Source organism: Procambarus clarkii, chromosome 66 (assembly GCF_040958095.1).
Source record: "Procambarus clarkii isolate CNS0578487 chromosome 66, FALCON_Pclarkii_2.0, whole genome shotgun sequence".
Taxonomy (NCBI): Eukaryota; Metazoa; Arthropoda; class Malacostraca; order Decapoda; family Cambaridae; genus Procambarus; species Procambarus clarkii.
The window spans coordinates 31,320,206-31,334,558 of record NC_091215.1 but is presented as its reverse complement, the minus strand read 5'-3'; the positions used below and the strand labels follow the sequence as shown (position 1 = coordinate 31,334,558).

The 14,353-nt window shown below is 47.9% G+C and overlaps 1 protein-coding gene across 2 annotated transcripts in view; it reads right to left on the bottom strand.

The window, feature by feature from the left end:
* dnc (phosphodiesterase dunce) overlaps positions 1–14,353 on the bottom strand; it is a gene marked incomplete in the record, with an annotated part of 535,642 nt that overhangs the window by 198,240 nt on the left and 323,049 nt on the right. For both annotated transcript variants that reach the window (XM_069310042.1, XM_069310041.1), the window contains 2 exon segments: positions 7,609–7,673; positions 11,244–11,345. In XM_069310042.1, the coding sequence (XP_069166143.1) occupies positions 7,609–7,673; positions 11,244–11,345 (167 nt within the window).

Sequence of the window (14,353 nt, the reverse complement as noted above, 5' to 3'; positions counted from 1 at the left end):
ACACACAAGCTCCACCCCCTCCTCTTCCTCCTCCTCCACCCCCTCCTCCTCCCCCACACACAAGCTCCACCCCCTCCTCCTCCTCCCCACAAACAAGCTCCACCCCCTCCTCCTCCTCCCCCACACACAAGCTCCACCCCCTCCTCCTCCTCCCCCACACACAAGCTCCACTCCCTCCTCCTCCTCCCCACAAACAAGCTCCACCCCCTCCTCCTCCTCCTCCCCCACACACAAGCTCCACCCCCTCCTCCCCCACACACAAGCTCCACCCCCTCCTCCTCCCCCCCACACAAGCTCCACCCCCTCCTCCTCCTCCCCCACACACAAGCTCCACCCCCTCCTCCTCCTCCTCCCCCACACACAAGCTCCACCCCCTCCTCCTCCTCCCCCACACACAAGCTCCACCCCCTCCTCCTCCTCCCCCACACACAAGCTCCACCCCCTCCTCCTCCTCCCCCACACACAAGCTCCACCCCCTCCTCCTCCTCCCCACACACAAGCTCCACCCCCTCCTCCTCCTCCCCACACACAAGCTCTACCCCCTCCTCCTCCTCCCCACACACAAGCTCCACCCCCTCCTCCTCCCCACACACAAGCTCCACCCCCTCCTCCTCCTCCCCACACACAAGCTCCACCCCCTCCTCCTCCTCCTCCCCACACACAAGCTCCACCCCCTCCCCAACACACAAGCTCCACCCCCTCCCCCTCCCCAACACACAAGCTCCACCCCCTCCTCAACACACAAGCTCCACCCCCTCCCCAACACACAAGCTCCACCCCCTCCCCAACACACAAGCTCCACCCCCTCCTCCCCACACACAAACACCACCCCCTCCTCCCCACACACAAACACCACCCCACTACATATCAACCCTCCCACTACCCGCCCCAACACAGACACGAGGCCGGCAAGATACTGGGGCAGATAAGACACCTACACCACTGCCACGCCCTACGAGAACACCTCGACAAATAAGTATATGGAGTAACACTTGACAAATGGAATTTAACGTATATAAATGTCACGTTATGGAATGTGGAATATTAAATAATAGGTCACACGCCCACGCTACAAATTGTTCAAAAAAGATTTAAAAAATCAATTCTGGTAAAGAGAGAGATCTATGGGAGGTGTTGGATAGACAGCTGTCACCAGAGGACCACAGGAAGAGCACTGTGCAAGGAGCCTATCCTACACTTTCCAAATATATGGATGGCCAAATATTAAAGAAATTATTCACGACCTTTGTAAGACCAAAATTGCAACATGTTAGTGGTTGAATGGTGTCCATATCTCACGAAGCACATCAATAAATAGGTGAAGGTTCAAAGACATGCATCTAAATTGATTCCAGAACTAAAACAAACAAGAGTCCCATCCCCCTCCCTGTCTCTGTGTCCTCTTTTCATATCACTTGGTATCACTCTGGAAAGATTGCATCCAAGATCATATCATTTATTTTAGTTTCCACTATTGCAATTACGTCAGGATCTGCTTCACTAACCCTTTCTTTTATTTCCTCTGTTTTATTGGATACCCCATCAACATTGGTGTACCAAACCTTGAGACTCTTCTTGGAAACATTGTTACCGGAGTTCATAGCTCATCTGCCTATACGTCTCCCTCGGTGTGTGCTGCAGGTGAGAGATGGATGCTGTCCAATCTCCAATAAGTGGTTGTGAGGTGGGAAGTGCCTGGGAATAGGGAGGGGGATGAGTGGCTGAGGGGATCTGGGGGGCAGATGGGGTCTGAGTAACTAGGGGGGATCTGGAGGGGGAGGGGCGAATGGGATCTGGGCAGCTAGGATTGTCTGAAGGGCATAGTGGGTCTGAGTGGTAGGGAGTTAGAAAGAGGGGGTGTGCTAGAAGCAGGGGCAGGTATGGGGTTTGGGGTGGAAAAGGGGTAAGTGGGAGGTGGTGGCTCAGGATAGGAGTGGGGCAAGATAAAGGGTGTTTGAGGGCGGTGGAGAGGTGAAGGGAGAAGAGGATTGGGGGAGGGGGCCACGGGGGTCATAATGATACATACACAACTTACATGGTATTCAAGTTAGGGAAAGTGGCCTGTAGTTCAGTGCCTCTTGCCTGTCACTCTTTTTGGTTATTGGGACTACATTAGCTGTCTTCCAGCTTTCTGGTAGGTTTCCTGTGTCCAGTGACCGGTTATACACCATAGAGAGTGGTACACTTGGTGCTTCTGCACCCTCTTTTAGTATCCATGGTGAGATTCTGTCAGACCCAACAGCCTTTGTCACATTCAGCACATGGTTTATCGATTCTTCTCTTTGTTCTATTGTGAACACCTCCTGGAATCTCTTGTAGAGTTTTTCACACACCTTGTCATTCTGTGTATCTGTTCTCCCCTTTACTCAGTTTCATCACTTGTTCCTTCACTGCTGTTTTTCTCCTGATGTTACTGTGAACAGTTTTGGTTGGGTCTCTGCTTTACTCGTGATATTTTCATACTGTCTGTCTGCTTCTCTCCTCACTCTGAAGTACTCATTCATGGCCCTTTGATTTCTTCCTCTACTCTCAGGTGTTCCATTGTTTTAGAACAATTGTGTTTAGAACAATTTAGAATTGTTTTGTCATTTCTATTGTTTCTCCATATTTTTGTACTTAATTGCTTTCCTTCCTTACTTGCCTGATTGAACCAATTTGATTCAATCAGGCCTACCCAAACGTATTTGGGTAGGTTTGTCCTTCTGTGGGGTAGTTACCAGGGGTATGGAGGGAGGTGGGGTGGGGGATGGAGGGCTTAGATCTTGCCTGGCCTGCTTGGGGCAGGAGGACGACCAGGGGATGGTGAGGCTGGGGGGCATGGGGTGAAGAGGAAGGGAGGATATGGGGTGACATGATAGGCATTGTGTAGGGGGAAGGGAGGGTTTGGGCTTTAGGTGGGGAGGAGGGGCTCCTATGGGGTGGCAGGTGGGGGGTGTTGCAGTCCTCTCTGGGGTTTCTGAATTGCTGGTTGTGGTTTCCCCACTCCCCTCTGGGATTGTTGGGCTGGAGGCTGTGGCTCCCTGGCTCCCTTCCCTCTCCCTGCGCCTTTTCCTTGTATCTGCTGCCTGCATTATCTTGTCCCTAGTCATGTCCCTCTGAAGGAATTCCATTACATTTTGGAGTTTAGTTTTCTTTACTAGAATGTCCTCTTTGGTCGCCTCGTTCTTCAGTTCGTTTATCATTTGATTTTTGTCTTTGTTGTACCGGGCAAGCCGGAAAAACTTGTCAATGAATTGCTCAGACCCTTCCATTTATATCATTTGTATTTCCATCAGGATGCCTGACACTGCGGCTTTGTCCTTAGCCCTACACTCTTCCTGCATGAACCCTTCTTGTTCCCTAATACCTAACATTACTACTGCTCTTTTTCCTTTCCATTAGCTGGCCCCTGCACCTTGCTGCCTCCGGTGAAGTTGCTGCTTTTATTGCAACTTCCTCGACTGTGGACATGGCTTCTGGGCTCTTTCTCAACAGAAGCCATGTCCACAGTCAAGGAAGTCACAGTTACTCTTTTCCTTTGTACTCAGCTAGTTGTGTTTGTGGGGATTGAGCTTTGGTCCCGCCTCTCAACTGTCAATCAACTGGTGTACAGATTTCTGAGCCTACTGGGCTCTATCATATTTACATTTGAAACTGTGTATGGAGTCAGCCTCCACCACAGGCAGCATGCCTAATGAATCCCATTTGTTAACAACTCTGACACTGAAAAAATTCTTATTAAATGTCGGCGAGCGTGTGTGTGTGTATGTTTAATATTTGTGTCTGCACAATCGAGCTATTAGCTCATGGGCCCTGCCTTTTTAACCGATATATTGTGTATTCACCTAGTTGTGCTTACGGGGTTTGAGCTCTGCTCTTTCGGCCCGCCTCTCAACTGTCAATCAACTGTTTCTACTGCTACTATTTTTTTCCCCCCACACCCCACACACACACACCACGAAGCAGCCCGTGACAGCTGACTAACTCCCAGGTACCTATTTACTGCTAGGTAACAGGGGCATAGGATGAAAGAAACTCTGCCCATCGTTTCTCGCCGGCGCCCGGGATCAAACCTGGGACCACAGGATCACGTGTCCAGCGAGCTGTCCGCTCGGCCGGCCGGCTCCCGTGTGTGTGTGTGTGTGTGTGTGTGTGTGTGTGTGTGTGTGTGTGTGTGTGTGTGTGTGTGTGTGTGTGTGTGTGTGTGTGTGTGCTCACCTATTTGTGCTTGCGGGGGTTGAGCTCTGGCTCTTTGGTCCCGCCTCTCAACTGTCAACCAACTGGTGTACAGGTTCCCAAGCCTACTGGGCTCTATCATATCTACACTTGAAACTGTGTATGGAGTCAGCCTCCACCATATCACTGCCTAATGCATTCCATCTGTTATCTACTCCGTCACTGAAAAAGTTTAGTGTCTTCAATGTGTGCGCGCGTGTGCGTACGCACGATGATTTTGGGCATAGGGACCTCGATAAGCCTAACAGGCTTATCGCTTATTCCAGTTCCCAACAAAGGAAATTCACATATGTACACATCCAGTCAACTTAAAACATATTCCCATGATATTAAGTACACATGCGAGAGTTTGCACGCACAAGAGCACGCACGCACAGGAGCACGCACGCACAAGAGCACGCACGCACAGGAGCACGCACGCACAGGAGCACGCACGCACAAGAGCACGCACGCACAGGAGCACGCACGCACAGGAGCACGCACGCACAAGAGCACGCACGCACAAGAGCACGCGCGCACAAGAGCACGCGCGCACAAGAGCACGCGCGCACAAGAGCACGCGCGCACAAGAGCACGCGCGCACAAGATCACGCACGCACAAGAGCACGCACGCACAAGAGCACGCACGCACAAGAGCACGCACGCACAAGAGCACGCACGCACAAGAGCACGCACGCACAAGAGCATGCACGCACAAGAGCATGCACGCACAAGAGCACGCACGCACGTACAAGAGCACGCACGCACGTACAAGAGCACGCACGCACGTACAAGAGCACGCACGCACGTACAAGAGCACGCACGCACGTACAAGAGCACGCACGCACGTACAAGAGCACGCACGCACGTACAAGAGCACGCACGCACATACAAGAGCATGCACGCACAAGAGCACGCACGCACGCACGCACGCACAAAAACACGCACATACTATCAACAAAGAAAAATTCCTATTATTCTTCGACAATACAAGTCACCCCCATGAATCCTTTATATAAATATCCCGTTTTCTGTGATACAATCAAAAGTTAATAGAATGTGATGTTTATTTTCCGTAGAGTTAATCTTCACTAATTTTCTCGTGTGCTGTGACTTGTATTACCACTGCTACCTTATTCAATCTTGCGTTGTTGATATCCTCAAAATGCACCCAGAGTCTGCCAGTGCAGACTGCCTATCACATGTCTCTGTATGACTAACCATCCTGCGAGATGGGGACTTGTATTACCACTGCTACCTTATTCAATCTTGCGTTGTTGATATCCTCAAAATGCACCCGGAGTCTGCCAGTGCAGACTGCCTATCACATGTCTCTGTATGACTAACCATCCTGCGAGATGGGGACTTGTATTACCACTGCTACCTTATTCAATCTTGCGTTGTTGATATCCTCAAAATGCATCCGGAGTCTGCCAGTGCAGACCGCTTATCACATGCCTCTGTATGACTAACCATCCTGTGTGATGGGGATTTTTTAGCATCACCTAGTTAGCTTTTTTGACACACTGTGCTCCACTTCATATAGTCTAGGGCAGCTGCACTAATGCAGATGTACCTAATATGTTAATAATAATAATAATAATAAAAAAAGTGTGCTCTGTTGAGACTATTTTGTTCTGATAGGACCGAAATCACAGGCTTCCGAAGGCCTGACAGCACTAGTATATAAAGCTATGATTTTTTAGATACAAAATCTATGTTTATGGGCAGCACAAAACGTCCACCAGACTGTACTCACCTAGTTGTGCTTGCGGGGATTGAGCTTTGTCTCTTTGGTCCCGCCTCTCAATCGTCAATCAACTGGTGCCCAGAAGGCTCAGATTCCTGAACCTACTGGGCTCTATCATACCTGTATTTGAAACTGTGTATGGAGTCAGTCTCCACCACATCACTTCCTAGTGCATTCCAATTATTAAGTACTTTGACATTGAAAAAATTCTTTCTAATGTCCCTGTGGCTCATCTTGGTACTAAGTTTCCACCTGTGCGACACAGTGGTTGCCAGGATCAGGTTGGGTTACCGTTACCTGTGGCAGGTGGCTACAGGTGACGGATCTCCCAATCCTGAGCACTCCAGGTGCCAACTCTGTGAGCAGGAACTGCGGCATGATCTCCCACACTACATCACCGAAGGCCCAGTCATTAGATGGTTCAGATCCGCTGGTATGAGGTACCTGGAGCTTTGTAATCACTTTATTAACTCGTGTTCTTGACGATATCCTCATAATGCATCCAAAGTGCCATTATGAGGCTACTGACCACATACCCATGTTTGACTAACTACACTCCAAGATGGGGATTTACAACATCACACAGCTAGCACTTGACACACACTGTAACACTTCGTATAGGCCGGGGGCAGCTGCATAAATGACACATGTTGGTGGAAAACTATTGTTAAAATTGAATTTATTTAATTAAAACAGTAAGGAGTTAATTAAGAATCCCTAATTTCATATAATTATCTCAATGAATATATAACATATATATATATGTGTGGTACTTACCTAATTGTGCTTGCGGGGGTTGAGCTGTGGTTCTTTGGTCCCGCCTCTCAACCTCTCAACTGTGTGTGTGTGTGTGTGTGTGTGTGTGTGTGTGTGTGTGTGTGTGTGTGTGTGTGTGTGTGTGTGTGTGTGTGTGTGTGTGTGTAATAATCGTGTGCCAATTGTGAGAATAATATAATAATTGATATTATTATTGCTCGCACACCCGAATTAACCAGTTTTAAAGATAACTTCTATTGTGCTAAAATGTGTCCAGCACTATTCCATACACTCTTGCTTTACCAATTTAAACCTTTACATGTATTTTACAGTATCAGACAGAAAGGGGGAAATGGAGAAGAGGGAGACAGGTACTTGGGTCACTGATATACAGGTGTATTAGAGGCATTCATACACCCCTCTAATACATCTTAGAGTTAGAGGGGGGGAGGAGGAGGAGTTAGAGGTCCACATGAGGGAGAGAAGTGTTGAGGATCGTAACTGCCCTAAATGTACATGGTAAGTACGGGGAAGAAGGTGGTGAGGACCTGGCCCTAGGTGGTGCACTAGGGGGTATAGAGGAAGGCAGGAGGTAGGTAGGTAGGTAGGTAGGTAGGTAGGTAGGTAGGTAGGTAAGTAGGTAGGTAAGTAGGTAGGTAGGTAGGTAGGTAGGTAGGTAGGTAGGTAGGTAGGTAGGTAGGCAAGTAGGTAGGCAAGTAGGTAGGTAGGTAGGTAGGTAGGTAGGTAGGTAGGTAGGTAGGTAGGTAGGTAGGTAGGCAAGTAGGTAGGCAAGTAGGTAGGTAGGTAGGTAGGTAGGTAGGTAGGTAGGTAGGCAAGTAGGTAGGCAAGTAGGTAGGTAGGTAGGTAGGTAGGTAGGTAGGTAGGTAGGTAGGTAGGTGAGGACTCACCTCCGTAGGTGAAGCTCTTGGGTTGAGGTGTGGAGCAGCCTGCCGCGGCGCTGGACCGCCTGGACCTGTGGGATCAAGATACACGTGAGTTACCGCAGCTCCCTCTGGCCCGCCCCAACACAACACTCATAGCATTATACTAATAATGGCACGAAAGGCGGGACTTGGGAGCTGATGCTCGTGCCTACAAGCACGTCTAGCAAGGAAATATATATGCTAGAACACACATGTCGAGAGAGACCCCCCCCCAAGCACACACACATGCTCGCACGCACATACATACAACATACGCACACATGCACGGGCGCGCGCGCGCTGACGGAACTATACAACTCTTTGTCCCCTTATTATATAATAGGACTTAAGTGACACAAATTGGGAACGCGTTGCAGCGACCATCATAGAGAGGTGGATCAGCTGGTGTTTACACCTGGTCAGCTGGTGTTTACACCTGGTCAGCTGGTGTTTACACCTGGTCAGCTGGTGTTTACACCTGGTCAGCTGGTGTTTACACCTGGTCAGCCGGCGAGCGGAGGAGTCTGCCTCAACTGACCCACAAGAGAGTGGGTGCTGGGAGAGTCCTGCTCCTTCACCCACAAGGAAGCAATAATAATGCTTTTGTGTACAACTGGACTGCCACTGGAAGAGTGTATCCGAGTAGGAATGACCGCCAGGCATGACAACGTGTCGAGTCATGGGCTGAATATTTCAGTCCATATATCCAACATTCTTACTACCAGGAGTCATTATGACAGGTACACATCATAGTCAATAATGCTGGCTCCTCCACCAGGGAGGCTGAGATCTCTTATCTTGAGGTTATCTTGAGATGATTTCGGGGCTTTAGTGTCCCCGCGGCCCGGTTTTCGACCAGGCCTCCACCCCCAGGAAGCAGCCCGTGACAGCTGACTAACACCCAGGTACCTATTTTACTGCTAGGTAACAGGGGCATAGGGTGAATGAAACTCTGCCCATTGTTTCTCGCCGGCGCCTGGGATCGAACCCGGGACCACAGGAACACAAGTGCAGCGTGCTGTCCGCTCGGCCGACCGGCTCTTCCTCTTGCCTCAAGCATGGCAGCTTAGGCTGTCTTTACTAAACAGTTTAAGAAACCCCGAAGCGCTTTTGAGATCGTCCTCAACCCAACATTGTTACACAGTTGACTAGTGCGCGTCTGGGAACCCTCGCCGTATAGGTTCGAACCCTCATTACGGCCTCGTAGCCTGGTGGATAGCGCGCAGGACTCGTAATTCTGTGGCGCGGGTTCGATTCCCGCACCAGGCAAAAACAAATGGGCAAAGTTTCTTTCACCCTGAATGCCCCTGTTACCTAGCAGTAAATAGGTACCTGGGAGTTAGTCAGCTGTCACGGACTGCTTCCTGGGGGTGGAGGCCTGGTCGAGGACCGGGCCGCGGGGACACTAAAAAGCCCCGAAATCATCTCAAGATAACCTCTCAAGAAGACGGCTCCTGTGAATTTGTTGGTTATTAGTGTTGTTATGGACAACTTCGTAGCGATTTGGAGCTTGGGTAAGTACGAGTTAAGGCGCCATGATTGAGATGTGCGGGAGAGCGACGGTGGGAATGTGGTCTCGTGGGCCCCGCTGGCTGGTATACGGCCACCCACCTCATCGCAATGACAGCTTTAAACCTACTGGTGGCACTCTCTCCTCACACAACCTGCCTCTCTCCCCCCTCTACACTCATCATACCTTTGGTGGTTTCTAGCGTTCAGAGAGGTGATGTGTCGCTAAGGAGATGTGTGTGTGTGTGTACTCACCTACTTCACCTATTTGTGCTTGCAGGATCGAGCATTGACTCTTGGATCCCGCCTTTCGAGCCATCGGTTGTTTACAGCAATGACTCCTGTCCCATTTCCCTATCATACCTAGTTTTAAAAGTATGAATAGTATTTGCTTCCACAACCTGTTCCCCAAGTGCATTCCATTTTTCCACTACTCTCACGCTAAAAGAAAACTTCCTAACATCTCTGTGACTCATCTGAGTTTCCAATTTCCACCCATGTTCCCTCGTTCTGTTATTATTACGTGTGAACATTTCATCTATTTCCACTTTGTCAATTCCCCTGAGTATTTTATATGTCCCTATCATATCTCCTCTCTCCCTTCTTTTCTCTAGTGTCGTAAGGTTCAGTTCCTACAGACGCTCTTCATATCCCATCATATGTGTGTGTGTGGGGGGGGGGGGGAGCAGTGGGTGGTGATGGGTAGTGTCATGGGGGAGCAGGGGTAGTGAAGGGATGCAGACCCTGACCTGCTTCCCTACACCTGCAGGCCCTGACCTGCTTCCCTACACCTGCAGGCCCTGACCTGCTTCCCTACACCTGCAGACCCTTACCTGCTCCCTACACCTGCAGACCCTGACCTGCTCCCTACACCTGCAGACCCTGACCTGCTCCCTACACCTGCAGACCCTGACCTGCTCCCTACACCTGCAGACCCTGACCTGCTCCCTACACCTGCAGGCCCCGACCTGCTTCCCTACACCTGCAGACCCTGACCTGCTCCCTACACCTGCAGGCCCCGACCTGCTTCCCTACACCTGCAGACCCTGACCTGCTCCCTATACCTACAGGCACTGACCTGCTTCACTACACCTACAGGCCCTAACCTGCTCACTACACCTGCAGACCCAGACCTGCTTCCCCTACACCTGCAGGCCCTGACCTGCTCTCCCACACCTGCAGACCCTGACCTGCTCCCTACACCTGCAGACCCTTACCTGCTCCCTACACCTGCAGACCCTTACCTGCTCCCTACACCTGCAGACCCAGACCTGCTTCCCCTACACCTGTAGGCCCTGACCTGCTCCCCCACACCTGCAGACCCTTACCTGCTCCCTACACCTGCAGGCCCTGACTTGCTCCTTACACTTGCAGACCCTGACCTGCTCCCTACACTTGCAGACCCTGACCTGCTTCACTACACCTGCAGGCCCTGACCTGCTTCACTACACCTGCAGACCCTGACTTGCTCCCTACACCTGCAGACCCTTACCTGCTCCCCCACACCTGCAGACCCTGACCTGCTCCCTACACCTGCAGGCCCTGACTTGCTCCCTACACCTGCAGGCCCTGACTTGCTCCTTACACTTGCAGACCCTGACCTGCTCCCTACACTTGCAGACCCTGACCTGCTCCCTACACTTGCAGACCCTTACCTGCTCCCTACACCTGCAGGCCCTGACTTGCTCCCTACACCTGCAGGCCCTGACCTGCTCCCTACACCTGCAGCTGATTAAATGTCGAATAATTCATAACAATTGTTCATCTTCCTCTACTTTGTCACGTTCTTCCGCCCTCCTCACCGTTCCATGTTCACTGTTCCCTCTATCCTTCCACTGTTCTCTCTTCCCTCTATCCTTCCTTTCTTCTTAATCCACTATTGTCTATTACTCTCCATCCACCTCTAGTTTTGAAAACCTCTCAATCACCCCCTCTTACTTATTTTCTTATTAATGCTATCCTTTTCGTATCTTCTTTATCATTCCCCGCTGCTCCACACCCCCACACACACACACCCCCCCCCACACACCCACACACACACCCCCCCCATACACCCACACCCCCACACCCACACCCCCACACCCACACCAACAACAGGTGCGTCTACTCACTTGGTGGTGGAGACATTGGTGAGGTTGATGTAGTTGTTCCTGACAGATCTGAGGGAGGCGAGGATCTGGGCGAACGGTGTGACGATGAGGTCCTCGCCATGTCTGGGGAAGAACATTACAAGCTTAGTCTCTCGTCTCAAACTCCTGCATCTCCTTGGATTTATGTAACGTGAAATACAAGTGGCATGATATTGGGCATAAGTGGCATGATATTGGGCATAAGTGGCATGATATTGGGAATAAGTGGCATGATATTGGGCATAAGTGGCATGATATTGGTCATAAGTGGCATGATATTGGGCATAAGTGGCATGATATTGGTCATAAGTGGCATGATATTGGCCATAAGTGGCATGACACTGGCCATAAGTGGCATGACACTGGTCATAAGTGGCATGACACTGGCCATAAGTGGCATGACACTGGTCATAAGTGGCATGACACTGGTCATAAGTGGCATGACACTTGCCATAAGTGGCATGACACTGGTCATAAGTGGCATGACACTGGTCATAAGTGGCATGACACTGGTCATAAGTGGCATGACACTTGCCATAAGTGGCATGACACTGACCACAAGTGGCATGACACTGACCACAAGTGGCATGACACTGGTCATAAGTGGCATGACACTGGCCATAAGTGGCATGACACTGGCCATAAGTGGCATGACACTGGTCATAAGTGGCATGACACTGGCCATAAGTGGCATGACACTGGTCATAAGTGGCATGACACTGGTCATAAGTGGCATGACACTTGCCATAAGTGGCATGACACTGACCACAAGTGGCATGACACTGGTCATAAGTGGCATGACACTGGCCATAAGTGGCATGACACTGGCCATAAGTGGCATGACACTGGTCATAAGTGGCATGACACTGGTCATAAGTGGCATGACACTTGCCATAAGTGGCATGACACTGACCACAAGTGGCATGACACTGGTCATAAGTGGCATGACACTGGTCATAAGTGGCATGACACTTGCCATAAGTGGCATGGCACTTGCCATAAGAGGCTTTAAAAGAGACTAATGTCGTCTATGCCTTCAAATGCCCACTTGGGGACTGTAAGCTCCAAAAAACCCAGTATATAGGCAAGACAACAACATCTCTTTCTAGGCGTTTAACGATGCATAAGCAACAGGGCTCCATTAAGGAACATATAATCTCTTCCCATAACCAAACCATCGCCAGAGAAATCCTAGTAAACAACACAGAAATCATCGATAGATACAGCGATAGCAGGCGGCTTGACGTTTGCGAGGCACTACACATCAAGAAGTCAACACCAGCAATCAACAGCCAATTATTGCACAACTATATTCTACCCACCTCAAGACTCCGCTCCAATATAGAAGCATCAAGAAATATGGACCAATAGGCTTTCTACAAACACTTCTATTCAATACCCATTGTTTCTGTTCTGTCTTGTGTTGATACTTTTAATACCCTATTAATATCCCCTCCTGTTCTGTCTTGTGTTAATGCCACATCACCCTTCCCACCTCACTCAAATGTAGATATAAAATCAGAGATACGTTCTAATCAGTTGTGTATTTGTGAAGTCTTTGAAAATGTAATAAGTTTTACGAAACGCGCCCGTATCGCGTCAGACTAGAAATAAAAATGAATTTTGGAGAAGTGATTTTTGATTTACCTCCAACAGTGAAGCGTAATGTACGAAAGATTGAGAAAATTCGTGTTAGAATTATTAATCTTACTTTTTCGGTCATATTTAATAATATATGTCTTCAGGAAAGACTGCTACCAAAATATACTAATATATATATATATATATATATATATATATATATATATATATATATATATATATATATATATATATATATATGTCGTACCTAGTAGCCAGAACGCACTTCTCAGCCTATATGCAAGGCCCGATTTGCCTAATAAGCCAAGTTTTACTGAATTAATATAGTTTCTCTAATTTTGTTCTTATGAAATGATAAAGCTACCCATTTCATTATGTATGAGGTCAATTTTTTTTTATTGGAGTTAAAATTAACGTAGATATATGACCGAACCTAACCAACCCTACGACATATATATATATATATATATATATATATATATATATATATATATATATATATATATATATATATATATATATATATATATATGCAACAATGATCACAAAAAAAATCAGCAATCTGATCAGCAATCTTATCCTCATTCTACTTTGCTCTGATGAAGGCGAATTAGCCGAAAACGCGTTAAGCATTTTCTATTTTTCATATGTGGTTATTCTGCATATATATATATATATATATATATATATATATATATATATATATATATATATATATATATATATATATGACCTCATACATAATGAAATGGGTAGCTCTATCATTTCATAAGAAAAAAATTAGAGAAAATATAATAATTCAGTAAAACTTGGCTTATTAGGCAAATCGGGCCTTGCATAGTAGGCCGAGAAGTGCGTTCTGGCTACTAGGTACGACATATATATATATGGTAAAAATATACAACTGCGAAGTACAAAATAATTTGCAAAAGTATACGGAAAAAATGGCCAGGACCCGGATTCACGAAGCGGTTACGCAAGTACCTTTACGAACGTGTTCATCTTTCCTCAATCTCTGACGGCTTTGGTTACATTTATTAAACAGTTTACAAGCATGAAAACTTCCCCAATCAACTGTTGTTATTGTTATAAACAGCCTCCTGGTGCTTCGGAGCTCATTAACCGTTTAATAATTGTAAACAAAGCCGCCAAAGATTGAGAAAAGATGTACAGGTTCGTAAGTGCTTGCGTAACTGCTTCGTGAATCTGGGCGGGCTCGGGGAGTAGAAGAACACTCGAAACCCTCTTCAGGTATATAAAATAGCATTATAAAAGATCGAGCCCAGATAATAGCGTGTCAAGCAAAACCAGAAAAGGTAAAAAAAAAAGCCATTAAAGACCGGGTAATTAAAATTAGTCTTTGGTCAGCAAGATACCTAAAAAAAAAAAAAAAAGACTCCGAGAGAGACGTCTATAAGAACAAATTTCAAACATCCCTTAATTACTTTATTAAAAATTATAATAAATTTAAAATAGAAATACTTGTAACA